The sequence below is a fragment of the Pristiophorus japonicus genome, chromosome 4, assembly GCF_044704955.1.
Source record: "Pristiophorus japonicus isolate sPriJap1 chromosome 4, sPriJap1.hap1, whole genome shotgun sequence".
Taxonomy (NCBI): Eukaryota; Metazoa; Chordata; class Chondrichthyes; family Pristiophoridae; genus Pristiophorus; species Pristiophorus japonicus.
The window spans coordinates 231741600-231763217 of record NC_091980.1 but is presented as its reverse complement, the minus strand read 5'-3'; the positions used below and the strand labels follow the sequence as shown (position 1 = coordinate 231763217).

Here is a 21618-nt window from a genome sequence, read left to right as displayed (position 1 = left end):
TCCAACCGTCACACACTTGTTACCAGTAGGTGAGAGGTGAGAGGACCCGGTTACACTTCCGGGTGGGTTGCGGGAAACCGCCTGGAGCTGGAGCTCGAGCTCAATCCGTGCTGGAATGCTGCTGGTTGGTAAGACGGGGGCCATCGTGGCCGGAGTCTTTGGAGCGGCCTTCATCGGTTATTGTATATATTTTGACAGAAAGAGAAGAAGCGCCCCCGATTTCAGAGTAAAGTTGCGCGAAAGTAAGTGTTGCCGCCGGGCCCCGCCCATCAGTTCCCAGCGGCAAGTGGATGTTTGTATAAGTGAAGGTGGTTTGTATCCTGTTAACAACACCCAACACCATTGCATTTACAATGGCGGCTGCTGAGACATGCTTGGTTATAGGAGTAAATGTAATTTATTGTTGATAATAGACACCCCTCGGGCGGGGGTCTCACCATCGTTCCCACAAACTTGATTTTCCAGCATCGATGAAGCTGCTAAATTGCAGGCTCTAAAGAACGCGGTGTGTGAGTCAAAACTGGAATTAAAGCATCTTCCTTGCAGCACAATCTGCTTTATAACGTGAGTTTCGGCTGGTTGGAAAAGTATGTTAAAGTAAGGATGTGTAAAATGTAGAATGACTGTGGTGCCTGAGTGTATTGGAAGGGGGTCACCCAGCACAGAAACCAGTGCAGCTTCATGAAAACAGATAATCTGCCACAAAAATTTCATCCAAGTACATGAAGTGACTACTGATGCGATAACACTTTATAGAATTTGGATAAGTTGGAGGTAGCTGTAAGTTCAAATAAAAACTCTGGAGCTAACTCAGTGGTGCAGAGTGGTGTACACTCATAAGTGAATTAAATTCAACTGACTGTATCTCATTCCATAAAACAGACAATTCCAGTAAGCCGCTGTAGAATGCAGATTCCAAAAGCCAGCTAATCTGAAAAATGTTTGTGGTTTGCTATAGGTGCCCTCCTGTGTTCCATAATGAATAAATAGTTTTGGCTAAACCTTTTAACGTGATTAATAATATTTTCTATTTACTGAGAATATTTTGTGTTTTAAATGATTGTTTATGATAAGTTATACAGTTAAATCATAGAATAGTACAGCACAGAAGGAGGCCATTTCACCCATTGAGTCTGAGCCGGCTGTTTTGAAAAGCAATCCTGTGAGTCCCACTTCCTGCTCTTTCCTCATAGCCTTGCAATTTTTTCTCCTTCAGGTATTTATCCAACTCCCATTTGAATGCTATTATTGACTGTATCCACCACCCTATTGGGGTAGTGCATCCCAAACGTAACCACTTGGGTAAAATATTTCCTTGTGTCACCTCTGGTTCTTTTGCCAATCACCTTAAATCTGTGTCCTCTGATTATCGACCCTTCAGCCATTGGAAACAGTTTCTCTTTATTTACTCTACCTAAACCTTTCATGATTTTAAACACCTCCATCAAATCTCCTCTTAGTCTTCTCTGCTCTAAGGAGCACAACCCTTAAAGTAGGATTATTTTTGCCTCATGTATTCTTTCCCACATTTTTCTCAATATCTCCTTTTATTTCTTCATTTGAATGCAACAATTCATTCAGGGTGTGTTCTGTGTGTATTGGAAGTCCTTTAGTACCAGTGAATGTTATGGGGCTATGTGAGTGGGAGGCATCACAGTTAATCCCAAGCTGCATACCCCACCATATACTGAACAACATACATTTAATGTAGGAAAATGCCCCGAGCATGCAATCAGACAAAAAAACACAGAGCCAAATAAGGAGCTATTAGGTGACTCAAAGCTTGGTCAGATTCCAGAGCCTAGGGCCCAGATGGCTAAATGCCTGGCTACCAGTGGTGGGGCAAAGGGAATGGGGGAAGCACAAGGCTAGGTTGGAGGAACGTAGAATTTTTAGAGGGTTGTAGGGCTGGAGAAGGTTAGAGATAGGGAAGGGCGAAGTCATGGAGGGGTTGGACATGAGGATGAGAATTTTAAAATCAAGGTGTCGGTGGACTGGTAGTCAATGCAGGTGAACAAGGCTGATTGGTGAGTGGGTTAAGATATGGGCAGCAAAGTTTTGGATGAGTTTGTTTATGGAGGGTGGAAGATGGGAGGCCGGCCAAAAGAGCGTTAAAATAGTTGAGTCTTGAGGTAACAAAAGCGGGGATGAGGGTTTCAGCAGCAGATGAGCAGGGGTGGAGATTTGCAATGTTATGGAGGTGGAAATAGACCAAATTGGATATCAAGGTTGCAAACAATGTGATTTATTGTGAGACATTGGGCAGGGTGGGGGATGGAATAAGTGGCGAGGGCATGGAGTTTGTAGCGTGGGCCGAGACAATGGGCATGAAATCCTGGCCTGGACGAGTCCGTACGGAATGCAAGGCCTCGCAAAAGCCTGTTTTCAGTGCTCAATGCGCATGTGCCAAAAACCTGCTTTTCCAATCTGTCAAGACATCTCTTGACAGATCAAATGCATCCCTGCAGCAAGGACATTCACACGAGATTTGCCCATCTCTTGCCCAGCGAATGTCCTTGAAACTTTTACCAGCGCATAGCCTACTTTTACCAGTGTAAGACTTTAAAAACACACAAGTTAAATTAAATTTAAACACATTTTTACAGTAAAAACCCTGTCCATTAAGGTAAGTTTATTTTAAACCCTAAATGGGTCATTTTCTGGTTGGCTAACAGTAGGTAGTGGGGTGCTGCAGGGATCGTTGCTGGGGTCTCAACTATTTGGATAAAGGGACTGAGTGTAATGTTGCCAAGTTTGCTGATAATACAAAGATGGGTGGGAAAGCAAATTGTGAGGAGGACACACAAAATCTGCAAAGGAATATAGACAGGCTAAGTGAGTGGGCTAAAATTTGGCAGGTGGAGTATAATGTGGGAAAATGTGAGGTTATCCACTTTGGCAGAAAAAATAGAAAAGCAAATTATAATTTAAATGGAGAAAAATTGCAAAGTGCTGCAGTACAGAGGGACCTGGGGTCCTTGTGCATGTAACACAAAAAGTGAGTATGCAGGTACAGCAAGTAATCAGGAATGAAAATGGAATGTTGGCCTTTATTGCAAGGGGGATAGAATATAAAAGCAGAGAAGTCCTGCTACAACTGCACAGGGTATTGATGAGGCCACACTTGGAGTACTGCGTACAGTTTTGGTCTCCGTATTTAAGGAAGGATATACTTGCATTGGAGGCTGTTCAGAGAAGGTTGACTAGGTTGATTCCGGAGATGAGGGGGTTGACTAATGAAGATAGGTTGAGTAGTTGGGCCTATACTCGTTGGAGTTCAGAAGAATGAGAGGTGATCTTATCGAAATAGATAAGATAATGAGGGGACTAGACAAGGTCAATGCAGAGAGGATATTTCTACTCATCAAAACTAGGGGACATAGACTCAGAATAAGGGGCCGCCTATTTAAAACTGAGATGAGGAGGAATTTCTTCTCTGAGGGTTGTAAAACTATGGAATTCTCTGCCCCAGAGAGCTGTGGAGGTGAGGTCATTGAATATATTTAAGTCGAGATAGAGATTTTTGAGCGATAAGGGAATAAAGGGTTATGGGGAGCGGGCAGGGAAATGGAGCTGAATCCATGATCAGATCAGCTATGATCTTATTAAATGGCTCTAGGGGCCAGGTGGTCTACTCCTGCTCCTATTTCTTATGTTCTAAAACATATTAAAAAAAATATATATATATATTTTTTCTAAAACATTTAACTTTAATTTCAATTTATTTTAAATATGTGAGGTGTTTTTTTTATTTCTTATGTGTGTTTGGGTGTTTTAGGGGTTTATTCTCATTGATAGTAATGGGAACTCGTAAGATTGGAGTTCCCATTACTATCAATGAGAATACTGTGCCGTTATTGGTTGTCCAGGCCCATGTGACTCCAGCTTCTCCATCTGTACCTCGAAGATGGGGGAGCGCTGTGATGCGCCGGAAAAGAAGACCTTGGACCGGGATCCAAGGCGCCTCCGGGACCACCAGGTACTTTGGCAAAAAAATTTCAGGTCGGAGGCATTTGTCCAAAGGAGGCCTCCGACCGGAATTTTAGGGCCATTGGCTTCAGTCTTCCCAATGTTTAATTAAAGGAAAGTTGTGGTTCATCCTGGACTGGATTTTGGGATAAACAGTATGACAACACAGAATTGGTGGAGGGATTGAGAAAGTTGGTGGTGAGGCAGAACACATACTTTCTAGTTGGAATCCTAGTACTCTAGATTCCTGGTTGGAATAACCTAACTCAGCAGGAACTAAGGATCGACCCTGGGGCAATTCTAGTTTGTATGGCTTAATAGCACATTGGGTACTAGGTGACTGGCAAAATACTTCATAAACACCTAACACATGATTACTTTAGTAGCCTTTAATTGGGAGATGTCACTGTGATACAGTTTTTAGCCTCCTGATGGGAATGTTCAGATTCGGGGATATCCTCCCTACATTAAGAGTAAACTATTTTCAAGATTGCGCCAGTCTGCTTTTCACTATGCTTAGGCTGAGCTGTATAGAGCTTATTGCTTTTATTTCTAACGGCACTCTCCACACCCAGGTGAAGGAGGGAGGACATGTCTATCTCCTGAATTCTATATACCAACATGTTTTGTCTCCATCTATTATTTTCATTCATGAAGAAAAGTTGAACCAAGGTTTTTGAGGGCCTCGTGTGCCCAAATTCACTCAAGAAATCACCTTAAATTTCACATAATTAGTCTGCTCTGCCTTGATGTTAAAATGTCCTCGTTCAGAAAGGAGGCATCCAAAATCTCGACATAATCAATAAAGCTTGTGATAGTGATTTTTTTTATATAGCGCATAGGACTCTGCACCCAACTAATAAGCAATCTGCTACCAGGGTGATGCATATCAAATTTGAATCTGAGTTTTGGATTAGTTACTCATTAAGTATGTTTTGATTCTCTCACTTTTAGTGTTCTCTAATGAGATCATTAAACAATCAAATATTTGGGTGAGAATGGCTGAAATTGGTAACCGTAGTGGTCACATGGTTACAAGACTAAAATAAAGAGGAACAAATTCCACAAGATGATTTGGTAGAATTACCTTTGTTTCAGATGTAGCTGTAGTTTGTAAAAGTTGACTTTTGATTAACATTATTATAGTAGTGTTAAACTTCAGATTGAATCATAACATAACTACTCTGATTATATATCACTGAATGATCTATACACACGATACCAGTACGGCAGCTCTGTTAAGTGATGGAAGGCACATCAAAACAATATTTGAGTAGTATATTCAATGTTCAACTCTTAACATTTTTGAATTATTTTTTATAAATAAAAGTAACATTCCTGTCCTGTCACACTTCTCTACTTTTAAGCTGTTCTCTCTTCCCCTATGCTGTGTTCCCTAGTTGAGAAGGAGAAAAGGTTGCTTTACTTCTAAGATTCGCTTGATACTAATTTCAGATTGTTTGATCTGACAGTCAGAGAGTGACGTGCCAACTTTTACTTCTTCCGCTTCCCCTCCCAGCCTGCTCAAGGTTGGCAGTTGTGGATGAGAATGTGCAACCTACTATTGTCACAAAGCAACATATGGTATAACTGGGTTATATCAACATTGAAGTTTTAATTGGAGACAACACAGTTGTTAGAATTTTAATAACTTTTAATTGTTCAGCTGCAGAATTCAGTTTAAAAGCTATCAAGCCCACATTATAAACTGTACATTGAGAATGAGCACTTGGTGGTATGCTGATGTTTATTGACTCTTTAAAGTAAATCAATTATGGTTTGTGGCAGGGCCAAAATTTTGTCACAGAACAGACATTTAATTGTAACATTCCACAATCATTGTTATTTTGTGGATTATTGTCAGTTCTAGGGTACGAGGGGCACTAAAATAGGTTTAGTTCGTTTTCAATCGCTAGGTCAGAGGAAGTTGTATGAATTTATCTGACATTGAGATCTGGATTTAGTTTATTTTAATGGAAGGAAAAGGAGGAGTATTATCTCTACTTTGTATATTTTTGGTGCACTATGTTGCATGTACACATGTGCAAGTGATTATTTCTAAAAAGTCAGTTTAACTTTTTAAGACTAAATTATATGTCAAAACAATAGTAAATTAGTAATTATAAATTTCAGATCATCGAAGACTACAAAAGCTAAAGTGGTGCTAGACTTATTTGAGTTTCTTTCTATAAGATTTATTTGACATCTAACTGAGATAACTTTTCACTTGGTTGCATATTGAATGAATACTAGTCTGATGTAACGAAACATACACTTTTAGCTCTGATTACAATATGAAATGAAACATTACAGCCTCCAACTGGCATCAGAATAATGTATGTTTGTTTAAGGGCAAATTGCAAATAATTTAATCACCATTTGTACCACAATGAAACATTGTGCTTTTAGCCAACCACTTAGTTACATTTTAATGAACATTTGAACAAAACTTAAGTCGTTTTGAACCACTGCTGAGGCAAAAAAGCAACAAATTTTCTTTCCAATTATGAAAAACAAAGATGTTCGGATGAGAACTATCTTTCTTTACAGAGATAAATTAAGTATTGTCTTGCTGGCTATGCTACAATTATTCCTTGACAAGAGTTTTACAATATTAAGAAAATAGCACAAGGTTTAAAATTTATTACATGGGGAAAGAATCGGTTTGAGCTTCTTGTGTTTCAAAGGACGTAAAATGAGGTAGAGATGCTGTAATTGACAAGTTCACCAATGCAGAGGATCATCGTTGATATATTAAAATTCTATTGAATGAATATAAAGATAAATATAACTAACATCCCTGGCTCTCCAGTGGCTTGATAAGTAAGTGCCTTTAACTTGCTCTTAACTATCTATATACTGTTTCTAAATTCAGAAAGCAGATTAAATTTTACATTGTTTATTTCCATGATTTTAAGTGGCTATTCTGACTCTAAAAATGTATAGGAAGAAGAAAACAGCAACAAGATAAAGGAAATGATTGTATTAGCAAGGTAAGATCTAATGCTCATAGTGATGTGCACCATTATACTTCTAGAAATCCTTGAGTGTTGTGGGGGAAGCGAGCAATTTTTCAAGGTTCAATCCCTGGTCTCTGCTGAATTACCTGATCTCACCGAAAGACAGTCAGAACCTGCTGAAATTAGCTTCAGTGTCTTGGGTTAGAAAAGGTGTGGGGGTTGGGGGGAATCTACCATAGTTCTTGGTTCTCATCATTATCCAGTGATGCCGGCTGGAAAGTACATGAGTGAGGGCAAGCTATGGCTGAACTGTGGTGCAGTCCATATTTTAATAGCAAGCTGACGCTCTTTGTCTACATTGATGCATGAAGAATGAGCAACTGCCTGAAGTACTGGAGGACTGCTGGTGACTATGAACAATCCAATATGTCAGTGTCTTCAGGAAAGAAGGAAAGGCAGTTGAGGTAGACGATCAGCCATGATCTTATTGAATGGTGGAGCAGGCTCGATGGGCCGAATGGCCTACTCCTGCTCCTATTTCTTATGCTTTTAAAACTGCGTGAAAAAATCTATAAAAAAAAAAAATTGTATTGGCATAGTGGATGACAGCAATTGCCAAGGCAAACAAACTACTGGAGTGCACACATCCTAAGAATAATACTTTCCAAAATCTATCAGTTAAGATCTTTCATAGGATTGCGTTATTCAAAAGGATAAATTTGGAACTGGATCTTAAATTGATAAAATTGAAGAAAGTCCAATGGTGCTAAATCTGCTCTCATTGGAATAAATGAAAGAGGAGAAATGTGATCCAAGTTTTCAAAATTATTACCCTTACTAAAATTAGCAACTATTTTATGTTCAGAAGTTAACTTTTGATTAATTTGAAGCAATCATAAAACAAATGGACAGATTCCTGATTCTGTAGTAAATAGGCTATTGCCAGGGTTGGAGACAAAGATCATCTGTATGGTAACCTAAATTGTAGGGAGCTGAGATATACTAACTGACCATTTCTCATCCTTATACGCTTTGTTCTTAATAAAATGAATCAAAATAAAAGCCCAATAGCTTAGTTGTGGTAACTGCAGTGTACTTCCAACAGAACATAGGCAATGAGTACTACCATTTTGCATAACACTGTTACAGTACCTATAACATAGACATGTCTTTGGTTTGGACAAGACTTGATATTCCTTTTTCTAACATCTTCAGCAGTGATAGAGAGGAATTCTCCACCACAGAAAGTTGTTGAGGCCAGTTCGTTAGATATATTCAAAAGGGAGTTAGATGTGGCCCTTACGGCTAAAGAGATCAAGGAGTATAGAGAGAAAGCAGGAATGGGGGTACTGAAGTTGCATGATCAGCCATGATCTTATTGAATGGTGGTGCAGGCTTGAAGGGTCGAATGGCCTACTCCTGCAACTATTTTCTATGTTTCTATGAGTGGTAGTATTAAAGCATTCTATCATAGCACTAGAATGTAAGGATGTTCTGGGGACTGTTGAGACAAAATCCATATTAATAGAGCTAAGAACAAGAAGGAAAATGATACAAATCTCATACATTATAAGGGACCAAATGTTGAAGATGACAGAGGAGATCAGATTTGTAGATCATTCAGAGATATGCAAGAACATCAGTGCAATAATATTCGGGAACTTGAACTATACGAAGATAGAGTGCATCCTAGACTGCTTTCTAGATCAGTATTTTTTAAACCAACAATGAAAGAATCATTGGTTTTGTTCTGGGAAATTAATTGAAGCAAAAAAATTGATGTGAAAGTAGGAAAACAATTGCAAAACTGTGACAACAAAATATAGTTGGGTTCAATGTAAGAATAGAAAATGATAATGAAAAGTCAAAGATAGGGGTGCTGGACTGGGAAAAGGCAAAATTCAGTGCAATAAGAAGAGATCTGATTCAAATTAACCGGGTAGAAAAGTTAGTAAACAGGACAACCAATCATCAGTGGGAAATCTTCAAATATGAAATGGATAGAGTAGAAAATAATTACATTTCTATAAGGTGAAAAGGAGGTACATCAAAAAATTAAGCTTTGTGGATAAATAGAGAGGTTAAACCAAGCTAACTACAAAGGAGGTACATAATAAAATCAGGGGTAACTACTAAAGAAAACTATGAGGAATGTAGTGCAGTGGGAGGTGAAAAGCAGGATTTGAATGGCTAAAAGGGAATATGAGAAAAGGCTAGCAGATAATATAAAAGCAAATAGTAAGGACTTTTATAAGCATATTAATAGCAAAAGAATGGTTTAAGTGAGTAGGACTACTTGGGGATAAAGGGGAAAGGCTGACCGTGGATGATGAAGGCATGCTGTAGACATTAAATTAATATTTTACATAAATGATTCAAAAATGATTGTGGAAGTGAAAATATTGATGTACTAGAGAAAAATGTGGAATAATAATTGAAGATAACTAGAAAAAAGGAATTGGTTCTGAAAAATATAAGTTCATAAGTCACTGGTCCCTGATGGCATGCATCCTAGGCTGTTGAAGGAAGACAGAGGAGATATACAGAGGCTCTGACCACAATTTTGCAATGCTCCTTAGATATGCAGTTGTGCTGGGGGACTGCATGGCAGCCAATGTACCAACTCTGAAGGCAAGTCAAATTTGACAAATATAGTTTTCTGAAGTAAATTATTGATTAGATAAAGACAATGCATTAGTGTATAGATTAGATTGATTCCTTGGATGAATGGGTTGTCCTCTGAGGAGTGATTGAGTAGATTCGGCCTGTACTCTCTGGAGTTTAGAAGAATGGGAGGTGATCTCATTGAAACGTATAAGATTCTGAGAGGGCTTGACAGGATAGCTGCTGAGACAGTGTTTACCCTGGCTGAGGAGTCTAGAACCAGGGGTCATAGTCTCAGAATACGGGGTCAGCCATTTAGGACGAAGATGAGAAATTTCTTCACTGAGGGTTGTGAATCTTTGCAATTCTCTACCCCAGAGGGCTGTGTTACTCAGTTGTTGAGTATATTCAAGACAGAGGTTGATAGATTTTTGGGCACTAAGAGAATGAAGGGATATGGGGATCGGGCAGGAAAGTGGAGTTGAGGTCAAAGATCAGCCATGATCTTATTGAATGGTGGAGTAGGCTTGAGGGGCTGTATGGCCTACTCCTCCTATTTTTTTTAATTTACAGAATGTGTTTGACAAAATGTCTCACAGGAGACCTATTAAAATATTCAAGCATATCGTTATAAGGAAGTATGGTAGCATGGAGGGAAAGTTAATTAATAGGAAGCAAAGAGTTTGGGTTCAGATGTATTTCTCTGATTAGCAGCTATGGCACAATTGGTAGCATTCTCTCCTCTGTCAAAAGGATGTGGGTTCAAGTCCCACTCCAGAGACTTGAGCACAAAAACCCAGGCTGACACTCTAGTGCAGTACTGAGGGAGGGCTGTACTGTCAGAGATGCCGTCTTTTGGATGAGACGTTAAACACAGGTGGATGTAAAAGATTCAATGGCACTATTTTGAAGAAGAGCAGGGGTGCCATTCATGTAGTCAAATCAGTAGTAGGGTTTAGCAAGCTGTCACTGCAATATAGTGATATGTAGATCAGAGCTTCTCAACCTGGGGTCCATTGCCCCCTAGGGGTCCATAAGAGGATTTCAGGGGATCAATCATAAATAACCTCTGCGATATATTAAAAGAAAAATACATCGTCGCATGAAGTTGCGAACGAGCTGAGCAAACTGGCAATTCCGGCCCCATCGTGGACCTCTGTTTTACCCCTCCGAATGTTTGTACTGACGGCGGCAGACCCCACTCGCTGAGAAAGGAGAGAGATGGCATCGCTGAGTGCAGATCCCCCGGCTCGAGCTCTCGGTTCTCCACTCTCATCTCGCCAGATCCCGCTGTGTATATGGGTTGACTGGCCTGCTGATCGAACAGTTGCAGTACATCCGACATAGCACTGCCGAAACCACCTATCTGTCCAACTGATTCGACATATAAGACTCGAAAAAAGTGTCCGAGTCCACTCTGAACTTATTCTGCACAATATCGGAAACTTCCGGTTAGCCAATAGATTTTAGCAAGAGTGTTGACTCTCACGGCAGTATAGTTACAAGGGTGCTGGCTGCTCTTTGGCGCCTAACCTCATTCATTCTTCATCTGCGAGCCTATACCTTGAGTGTTCGCAGTCTTACTCTACCAAGGAGGGCATAACAGCCACACCTGATTGTTCACACCTAATGTTGGCCTCCAGCTAGGATTTCAACCTTCCAGGATTGCCCTGGAGTGGCTAGGAATGAAACATTAATCTGGACATTGTTGCGAGCAATTTGGGAGAAAAATCATACGGGCCTGAACCGAATTTTTTTTTTTTTGCATTTTGATTGTACACTTTTGTTTATTAGTTATGAAAGTATTGGAGATGGGGGGGAAAAGACTGTTTGACAGACAATGAAGAAGAAAACCAGACCGGCTGATATGCAGGGAACAGTCGGTGAGGGAGTCAGGGGTAAGAAAGAGATGGGAGGGGTCATGTGATCCGGGCTCATGTGGAGGGAAAGAGGGAGTGGGATAGGTGTGGGGGACCAGTATTTTCCCCAGTGCAGGAGTAGCAGCAGCGGTAACATGGTGAGTGGGAGCAGCACTGAGAACTTTTATACAGAAAAAATACTTGTGTTGTGTTACAGGGGGTCCATGGAATTTTTATAACACGGGATGGGGGCCTCCAAAGCAAAAAGGTTAGGAACCACTGATGCAGATAATAGATTATATTGCAGGGTCAAGCTATAAAAAAGAAAATTGGTACAAAATGATCACGTTATATTCATGAATAATTATCACAGTAAAATATAGATTGTAGATTTATATAACTATGATCCCCATTTTGGGTTCAAAGAAAATGTTCGAATTGAAGACTGTTGTGACACATGTTTCTCATTGCCTTGTTATAAATTCAGTTACCTGATCTGAAGGATGTTGAAGCAGTACAGAAGTTTTTTCTCGAAGAGGTCCAGTTGGGAGAAGAATTGCTGGCAAGAGGTAAATGTTGGATGTTATTGCTCATTACATATTTCTTTGACAGCCAGACCAGATTTTGCACTGACACCAAAGTGGTAAGGTAAATGTGTCCTAAATTGTGTGCTCTCTGCGTTCTTTTCAGTGCCTCCTTCCTCCACCTGCATTGGTAAAATCTATTTTAAGTGTTAACATTTGGATGCAGCAACATTTATGTCTGTAGGTGGTGCTGTGATAATGATTGGTAGTGTAATTAAGTGTTCTGCTGCGATTTGCTTTTCATCTAACGTTATGTGACACCCTAATTGCTGTACAAATCGGGGCTTAGTAAAAATCAGGACTTGGATGAATTGGAGCCTTCACCACTGGTGGTTTGCCACAGGACTATTTTGGTCTTCTTTAAAAATCTGTCTGGGTTCCCAGCTCCTTTAGCTGAATTCTGGGCTGTCCTGTCTCTCATCTCTCCCCAGTCTCTGCTGCAACTTGTGTGGCTCCTGTTCCCGATAACTGTATGTGAGATCCCTCCAAGCAATCCACTGTTCAAATGTGTCATCTTCAACCTGTGCACTGCTCCCCATCTTCTGTTGGTCTCTAACCCGTTCCTGCTACACAACTTGGCTGCCACCACCACATTGCTTCAGTTCTGGTAAGTGTCTTCTCGCTCTCCGTCCAATCTTCTGTCGACCCAATATTTAGGACTTCCACTCTGGGTTTATGTCACTGGATGTACTGTGAAACTTATCACACTGAGTAGCAGGTAATGACAGAATGTCATGAAGAAATACATTTCAACTGTTTTGTTTTCATGTTACTGAATAAAAGGATTCAAGCAGGTACAGCGCAACAAAATTGTTTCTGAATTGTGGAAGATCCACATGGAGTGACGTGCTCCCATTACTATTCTATATCTTTTTTTCTTTTGCTTGTCTTATTACTGTACTACTAGTCTGTAACCGGTCGATGGCTGTTGAGCAGGGTTTACAGTTGGCAAGATAGTTTATAAATTACAATCCTTCTACCAAAGGACAACTCTGCACATACATGCTTACACACCTGCGGAATGTAATGACATGTCAATACATTTTCAGTGTTTGAGTGCAGGTGAGTGTCCACATTCTCAAAGTGTTAACAACTTTGCAGAAGGTCCAATGGATCCTTGAATACCTAGCTTCACCCTACACAGGGATGGACCTCGTGTTGCATAAAGCCCAAATAATGTGAAGCAAATATTCCCTTTTTAAAAATTAAACCATTCCACCAAAGATAAACTGCAACATCACTGTTTATCTTACTCAATTTGTTCAGAAAATGTATACATATCTGTAATATGTCTATAGTGGACACTTCCTATATGTATCATACTTTACTATATCCTCTGATACACTGAACGCAATGCTGAGAGTTGTACTAGTATGTGTAGGTTTCAAATTACAAGAAAAAATGCTGCTTCGTCTAAGTGGCAATAATATGGTTTGCACGCTTTATTTCTGTTTCTTTTGGTTTGCTGGGAAAATGTTTTACTATCTGACTGTGATTATTTGTTTATTTGGTATTCTAGCTGGCAGTGCTGGTCTGGACTCAATTAAACTATCTGTGTGGCTGATTAAGGCAATTATTTTAATCATATCCAGCTGACTCCAGTACCTGATTGAGACACATGTACTTCGTGTGTTGAAAAGAACTGCCGAATGCAATGCAGTGCCCATGTGGAAGGCCCAGAAGCTGTTTTTTTAAAAGAAATGACCGCCTTCCCCTGCAGTCAACCAACTCCGTGTCCAACGAAGTGCCAACCCTCTGGTTGAGTGAGCTCATGCAGTCAGAAATTTTTAATTAAGGTTTCCTGGCGATCTACTCCAAAACCTTGGGCTCCACACCTGGCCAGTGCTTGTGAGCAATGCTGGAGCAGATAATCTAGTAATATATAGCTTGAATTTAGAATAATTGCAGCCAATCAGCTTTACAGTTGCGACTGATATGGCTCCTAGCAGTTCCATTATAATTTTCTGCTTGTTACAAGAAGACAACTTGTAACAAGTATGAGGTGCTGGGTGTCATATTTTTGACTAACCATTTGTTTCTATGCTTATCAACATTTGTAGTTTCCATATAAATTAAGGCCATTGTAAACATAAAACAAATCTGAAGATTGGTAGCTAAATACAGTGCCTCGTGTGTTGAACAGTGCAGACAAAGAATGTGCAAGGTTTCATCACTCATTTTTGAAACCATATTGAATTTGAGCTAAGGAGCAGTTAGAGACTGGGAGTTCCTGCTCTTGTAATCCCTGCTGAAACTGTTGAGATCGGAGCAGGATCTGATTCAGCTTTGAAAGCTCACATGGTTCAATACTTCCAATACCCAAGGTGAGGCTTGCACCAGAAGGATGAGTTGCTGAGGATGTGAGGCAGTGTCTTCAGGGATGAAATGATAGAAGGCAAAATAAAGTTTTTTTTTTGTACTAACCCAAATGAATTACTGAAATATATCCTGATTTTAAAAATGTATTCTCAAGGCGTGAGTTATGCTGGCAAGGCTACATTTATTGCCCACCTCCAGTTGCCCTTGTGTGGTGATGATGGATGGGCCTTCTCCTTCAACCACTGCAGTAGTTTTGCAGTGACTATTTTTTCTGACTTGAGGGTATTAAGAGTAATCCATGGTGTGGGACTGGAATCGTATATAGGCCAGACCAGATAGGAACAGGAGTAGGCCAGTCAGCCCCCTAAGCCTGTTCTGCCATTCATTGAGATCATGGCTGATTTGCGATTTAACTCCATATACCTGCCTTTGGCTCATATTCCATAATGCCGCTGATTAACAAAAAAAGCTGTCAGTCTCCGATTTAAAATTAACAATTGATCTATCATCAATTGCCGTTTGCGAAAGAGAGTTCCAAACTTCTACCACCATTTGTGTGTAGAAGTGTTTCCTAATTTCACCCCTGAAAGGTCTGACTCTCTAATTTTTAAGACTATGCTCCCCTAGACGTAGAATCCCCAACCAGTGGAAATAGTTTCTATCTACCCTATCTGTTCCCTTTAATATCCTGAAAAGTTTCCGTTGCTAATTATTGAACCAGTTGAAGTCCAGCAGCCCACAAAGTACCAGAATTATTGAATTTAGTTTGACAATTTGCCAGTGGTATTTGAACTCTCAACCTTTGTGTTACTAGTCCATAACCACAATACTGCTTTTCTGATTTTCAGGTGACTATGAGAAAGGAGTTGATCATTTAAGTAATGCTGTGTCGGTGTGTGGTCAGCCCCAGCAATTATTACAGGTTCTCCAGCAAACACTACCACACCCAGTGTTCCAAATGCTTATCCAAAGATTGCCTGCTGTTAGACAGGTATGACAATTCATTTATATATGCATAAGTTCACTTTTTTTCCTTCAATATCTTGCATGTACCCCAAAAATTGTATTTCCTTTTTATATTTCCAAATCCAATTACCCTGCCATTGGCCATAAAGTAATGCGAAGATTTTCAGAGGAATAAGATCACTTATCAAGTCTATAATTAAATTTTTTATAAATGTGTTGTGTTTTTATTTAATACAAAAAATGAGCCACTGGTCGAGTTGCAATTTAGCTGGTAGGAGAACCTGGCAACTGTAGCTCTTTGTCACAAATCTCCAAGTTCCAGACCTGTTTTACCTAATTAACAAAACAAAAAATCTTATTGAACTGTAATATTTGCCAGTTGGTAAATTTTGTAAATAGTCTAGGTTAATTTACCAGTGGTCCTACAATACAAAACCTTTTAGTCAAGACAAAAAACTCTTTTCTGAAGATACTCTGTTTCATCTCCAATGACAGACTGCAAATTAAGTAATCGCTGTGATGCAAAGTTGTCTGTACAGAAGTTATTTTGAATTACATAGCTACCCATATTGATTCTAGAAACCAATTACGGGGCAATCAATTGCAGTCACAAGTAAAATTGTGTACTAATTTTGTTTTAAAACATACAGAATTCTGCTTACAACATTAAAGGAGATGCAAGGTCACTTATTTTATTTGTTTCTTTAAAAAACATGTTGCAACCCTTTAAAGATCGTACCAAATCTGTTTGAAAATATATTTCTCATTACCCAAGGAGTACAATGGATTAGTAATTGGTACTTCTTAACTCGTACTTACAATGTGTTTTTCCATAACCCACCCTTAAGACAATGTAAATTTGTGAATTATACTAGAAAATATGGGAAATAAGAAATAGGAACAGGAGTAGGCCATATGGCCCCTCGAGTCTGCTCCACCATTCAATAAGATCATGGCTGATCTGATCATGGACTCAGCTCCACTTCCCTGCCTGCTCCCTATAACCCCTTATCGTTTAAGAAACCGTCTATTTCTGTCTTAAATGTATTCAATGTCCCAGCTTCCACAGCTCTCTGAGGCAGCGAATTCCACAGATTTACAACCCTCAGAAGAAATTCCTCCTCGTCTCTCTGTTAAATGGGCGGCCCCTTATGCTAAGATTGTGCCCTCTAGTTCGTCTCCCCCCCCCCCCCCCCCCCCCCCCGTCAGTGGAAACATCCTCTCTGCATCTACCCTGTCAAGCACCCTCATAATCTTATACGTCTCGATAAGATCACATCTCATTCTTTTGAATTCCAATGAAGAGGCCCAACCTACTCAACCTTTCCTCAGAAGTCAACCCCCCTCATCCCCGGAATCAACCTAGTGAACCTTCTCTGAACTGCCTCCAAAGCAAGAATATCCTTTCATAAATATGGAAACCAAAACTGCACACCGTATTCCAGGTGTGGCCTAATCAATACCTTGTATAGCTGTAGTAAGACTTCCCTGCTTTTATACTCCATCCCCTTTGCAATAAAGGCCAAGATACCACTGGCCTTCCTGATCACTTGCTGTACCTGCAAACTATCCTTTCGTGTTTCATGCACAAGTACCCCCAGGTCCTGCTGTACTGCGGCACTTTGCAATCTTTCTCCATTTAAATAATAACTTGCTCTTTGATTTTTTTCTGCCAAAGTGCATGACCTCACACTTTCCAACATTATACTCCATCTGCCAAATTTTTGCCCACTCACTTAGCCTGTCGATGTCCTTTTGCAAATTTTTTTAGCATGAACAAACAAGATTGACTGTATTTAAGATGCCCACTCTTCAGACTAAAGATTTCTTCATGACTATCAGTTATATAACATTTGATTAGTAAGTCTGCTGGTAACGAGGCAATTGGTCACGTAGTTTTTAATCCAACTATTTTCTAAAGTGGATGGTACTTCAAAATTTGACGAAATATCATGACAAGTGCCAAGATACTTCATTGGCAAATAGTGGGAAGATTGAAGTAAGTGTTCTTATTACTGTGCTGTTGGTGCAGTATGTTGAATTAAATAATTTTGTTTTGAAAGCAAAAAGCACTGAAATAAAGAGCTTATAACTTTCTAAATATGATATAACTGGATATCTTAACATTTCATCGAAAGTATAAAGTGAAATGAGTACATGTACAACCTATGAATCTTGATTTTCTTTTTTCTAATGTTTATTTCTCTTCCACCCCCCCCCCCTCCCCCCATATCAGCGTTTTCTTGCAGGTATGAATGCACAGAATTTGGTAGAAGATGACGTTGAATAAAAAATTTACACCGTCTTCAGCTCCAACAAAGTTTATTCCATCATCATTGTGAACTCTAACCTCAGTGATTACTGTAGACTTAAGTTTACAAACTAATTCAAAAGTGTACCATTCACTTTCAAAATAAAACAAAAGCCTTGGTCCATCAGACATAATGAATTCCTGTTTCCATCTACCTTCACTTGATTATAAGAATGTTCATTTCAGTTGCATCTTAATAGGCACCAGCATTTAGAACATTAAAAAAAAATGTGGCCATTCTTCTACCAGTGCAACAGTGTTTTACACTGACTCTCAATTGGTCCATTTTTATATCCGAGGTTGGCTAATAAGTCCTGCTTTAGCTGCTAAAGCTTCATTTTGTTGAATATGATATTCTTGAAAGCGCATTGATATCCTTTGAGTCATCTTCAAATATTTCTGTAGACAGTGTTCTGAACAGGTTACCTGCATTGGAAATAAATGTTTAAACAAAATATATTGGAAACAAAAATGGTAAAGATGAAAGGGTAGTTTCATCTTTCCCAGAGTAAAAGTAAACCTTGGCATTCCCCTTCCCATGTAGCGTGTGTGTTTACATACGCAAAAATATACACAACAAATATTCACACTAGTACATGCCAGTTTGCAGAACAGTGTCCCATATATTTAAACAAGGTGCCCATGTAGATAATTTAAATCAGGAAATTTAACATTCCCCACACAGTTGTTCACTAATGCTAGTGAAAAAGGTCAGTATGTGAAAAGTAGGTTTGGGTGAGGAAGAAGAAATGGAGATATTCATGCGACTATCAAGAAACTATTAAAATTAGGCAGTAGCCACTGGCAACTAAGTTGAAATAGTTGTGCATATGCAGTTTGAAAATGGTGTTTTTTAAAAAAAAAAACAGAACACTCCCAGCAATAGAATAGGCCGATTAAATACTATAGGGACCAACTGCACAGAGAAGGCTCGTTACGGGTGGTGGGACCTGCAGTTGGGTGATGGAGGTGGAAGGCGGAGAAAAGATTCCGGAATGGGGAGGAGGCGATGGGGTGCAAGGAACTGGTGAAAAGGCTTTGTAAACACCCGGTGTAGGCCTCAAGACTCGAATAGGAATCTACAGCGCCGCCTTTACACCGAGCGGATCAGCAGCATCACTACTGCTGAACAGAGCCGCGTCAGGAAAAGAAAACCTCTGCCAGCAAAACTTAGCAAGCGTCCATTTTAATTAATTTCCTGCTTTCTCTTCACAGAGCTTGTGGTCCGAACAAAAATCTCCACAACCTTCCGCAAAATTATTATACATTAATACTTAAACCAACCCGTGATATTATTAAACCAACCTAGAATTCCAGATTCCAAAAATTTATACATTAATACTTAAACCAGCACAGCTTCTGGTCGTTGGCAGCAGTCGCAAAGGCTGTAAAATTTATCTCTACTTTATAATAGTTTGAACATTCGCTATTTAAAATGCAATTTTCAGTGATTGGTATAAATAATGTACTCAATTTTATATACTTATTTTGTGAAACATGTCGCATTCATGGTGGGCTCTCAGGCCCCTTCATAACCATGATCCCACAGAGCAATGAGATGAATGACATGATAGTTGAAGGAGGAAAGTTCTGGCCAGTAGATGAAGAGCTTCCTTCTCCCAGTTGTATGAATAGCACCATTTATTTCCTCTTGATTTTCTATGATTTAACCATTAGACTTTCTAGTTTCAATTCTCCTTTCTGCAACCCCCAAAAAAGAAAAAAAATAGTTTCTCAGGTTAGGGCAAAGGAGCAGTGTGGAGGAGCTTCTGTTATGCTTGAATTTTGAGGGTTGATGACTGTGCACAGAATGGGAAAGTGTGTTCCATTTCACCACTAACATTCCTGATCTTTTGAATATAAAAATTCAGGAAAAAAAGCATTCTCCAACTGTAGTCAAAAGTTTTAGAAAGAAGCATTCCTCCGATGCATCATTTTGACTACCATTTCACATTCAAAATACCGCAGCCTCATTGTAGAACATGTACAGATTATTTTGAGGCATTTTAAGGCTCACAAAATTGATCCATTTCAATTGAATTACCCTAAATGAATTTCAGTCTAAAAAAAAATGTAGTTTCTCTCCTTCAGTGTTTGGTAAGTGGGGAATATTAGATAGCATTTAATTTGTTATTTTTAAAATCAAAACCAGGAAAATGTGTTTGTGCTTTCACAAAGCACAATAATTGTTGAATATAAGTCACTGAGTAATGATTGTGTGGATTTAAACTATGTTAAAAATACAATTAGTACAGAATATACCTCTTCTGTTTTCACATCCCTGGTTGTGAAGTCCTTTACACAGTCCATAAAGCAGTGCTCAGTCAGTTTGTTGTATGTGCCCAGAAATTCTTTAAACTGCACGTGGAAAAAAAAAGGTACATAGTTATAGTATTAAATCCCGTGTTGCCTTCTGTAGTCACACTCAAAGATGTTTACTAACTTTCAATATTAAACAAACCGTAAATTTATATTACCTGTTTTATCTGGTCTGTTTCTGATATTTGTGCAGCCATTACAACTATGCTTTTAGGCCTTGGGAAGGGTTAATGTATCTGGCAACAAAACAGTATATATACACACATTAGAATTAAAAAGCGAAGTTACTTTAAACTTGTATAGAACCCGAGTTAGACCACACTTGTAGTACTGTGCACAGTTCTGGTCTCCATGTTCTTAAAAAAAAAAGTTATAGAAGAAGGTGATTCACAAGGATGATACCAGAACTGAGAGGCTAGTCAGGAAAAAATGAACAGACTGGAGCCCCTTTGCTCAACAAAAGAGGCTAAGGGTGACCGAATGCTCAGGCCATTATTTGTGGACAGAATGGAGGTGATCAGCAAGGCAAATCTTTAATGGTTTTACTGTGTAGAGGAGACTGCACCATGAGCAGCAAATACAGTATATCAAGTACATGTAAATTGCTGTCTCACAGGAGGAGCAGGTGTTTTATGTCCCACACTTTCATTGTAAGGTGCCAGGGACTGAAAGGTGGTTGTGTGTTGGAAGAGTGAACCAGGGTGCAAATGAAGGGAACAGTGCCTTTGGAATGTTTAGGAGGGGAAGATGTTTTTGGTGGTGGGATCACAGAGGTAGTGGAAATGGCAGATCGAACATATGTGGAGACTGTTGTGATGGAAGGTGAGGACAAGGGAGACCTTATCACTTTTTTTGGGGGGGGAGGGGGTTGCAGAGGCAGAGAGAAGGGATAAGGCAGAAGCACAGGAAATGGCCTCAGCTGAGTCACACATCAGCCTGACTTGGAAATATATCGCTGTTCTGTCATCATCGTTGGGTCAAGATCCTGTGAATCCCTCCCTAACAGCACTGTGGGAGTATGTTCACCACATGGACTGCAGCGGTTCAAGAAGGCAGCTCACCACCACCTTCTCCAGGACAATTGAGATGGGCAATAAATGCTCGCCTTCAGTAAGCATCCCAGGAACGTATATTAAAAAAAAGTTAGTGACTCCCACAACTATCTGGAGTATATTTCTTCTTGGGTTGAGAAATTAAGAGCTAAATTGCGTTACTGCATGAGGAATGCCATAGAAACAGGCCGTACAGCCCAGCCAGTTCATGTTGGTGTTTAACCTTGGTACAAGCAGTGCTCCTCATCCCGCGTGGCCTTCACTGCCTTTTAACCACAGAGCAAGAGCTTGATTATTGGGAACATAAACTGACCCTGAATGGGAACGCTCGCCCGTGCAGCAGACGGCGCGGGAAGGGACACACTCCAAGCTACCCCTCGTCCTCCCCACAACTAGCTTGAGCGGGGCTGCGGTCAGTGGAATCACATCGGGTCCTTTCCTTCCAGACCTGCTGCTCAGTGCCGGTCGGCGCCAGCCGCGGTGCGGATGACCGCTGTGTGCCGGGTCCTCCCCGAACCGATACTGGCTGCCAAATCGCTGACTTACCGGAGCCGAGTTCCCGCCGTAAGTCTCAGCTCCCTCTCGCACATTCATTACCACAATCACCGAAATAAAATAACCCAACTCTGCACAGTCATTAATCGCCGATTAGAGAACTTCGAGGAACAGCTTTCG

At 39.9% G+C, this 21618-nt stretch overlaps 2 protein-coding genes across 4 annotated transcripts; one reads left to right on the top strand and one right to left on the bottom strand.

The window, feature by feature from the left end:
* Window positions 1-53: 53 nt before the first annotated feature.
* Window positions 54-17710, top strand: LOC139263296 (mitochondrial import receptor subunit TOM20 homolog). The gene is made up of 5 exons (XM_070879145.1): window positions 54-242; window positions 6916-6962; window positions 11880-11961; window positions 15144-15286; window positions 17498-17710. Exons 1-5 carry the CDS (start codon window positions 116-118, stop codon window positions 17549-17551), a joined length of 453 nt encoding a protein of 150 aa, XP_070735246.1. The 5' UTR covers window positions 54-115; the 3' UTR covers window positions 17552-17710.
* timm9 (translocase of inner mitochondrial membrane 9 homolog) lies at window positions 17567-21598 on the bottom strand. Of its 3 annotated transcripts, none has more exons than XM_070879148.1 (4): window positions 21490-21598; window positions 20050-20127; window positions 19835-19930; window positions 17567-17998 (listed from the first exon to the last, which is right to left on the bottom strand). In XM_070879148.1, exons 2-4 carry the CDS (start codon window positions 20086-20088, stop codon window positions 17861-17863), a joined length of 273 nt encoding a protein of 90 aa, XP_070735249.1. In that variant the 5' UTR covers window positions 20089-20127; window positions 21490-21598; the 3' UTR covers window positions 17567-17860. The 3 variants fall into 3 exon arrangements, with proteins under 3 accessions (XP_070735249.1, XP_070735247.1, XP_070735248.1); XM_070879146.1 differs by lacking the exon at window positions 21490-21598 and adding an exon at window positions 21257-21482; XM_070879147.1 differs by lacking the exon at window positions 21490-21598 and adding an exon at window positions 21392-21482.
* Between the last annotated feature and the right edge of the window lie 20 nt (window positions 21599-21618).

Bases quoted from the DNA above. Each gene is read 5' to 3' on its own strand.
- LOC139263296 (XM_070879145.1), top strand. From the start codon at position 116: ATGCTGCTGGTTGGTAAGACGGGGGCCATCGTGGCCGGAGTCTTTGGA. The intron at 6,963-11,879 runs GTAAGATCTAAT...TTATAAATTCAG, and splicing joins GAAATGATTGTATTAGCAAG to TTACCTGATCTGAAGGATGT. The intron at 11,962-15,143 runs GTAAATGTTGGA...TCTGATTTTCAG, and splicing joins AGAAGAATTGCTGGCAAGAG to GTGACTATGAGAAAGGAGTT.
- timm9 (XM_070879148.1), bottom strand. From the start codon at position 20,088: ATGGCTGCACAAATATCAGAAACAGACCAGATAAAACAG. The intron at 19,931-20,049 runs GTAATATAAATT...TTCCACGTGCAG, and splicing joins AAACAGACCAGATAAAACAG to TTTAAAGAATTTCTGGGCAC. The intron at 17,999-19,834 runs GTATATTCTGTA...TTTCCAATGCAG, and splicing joins GGGATGTGAAAACAGAAGAG to GTAACCTGTTCAGAACACTG.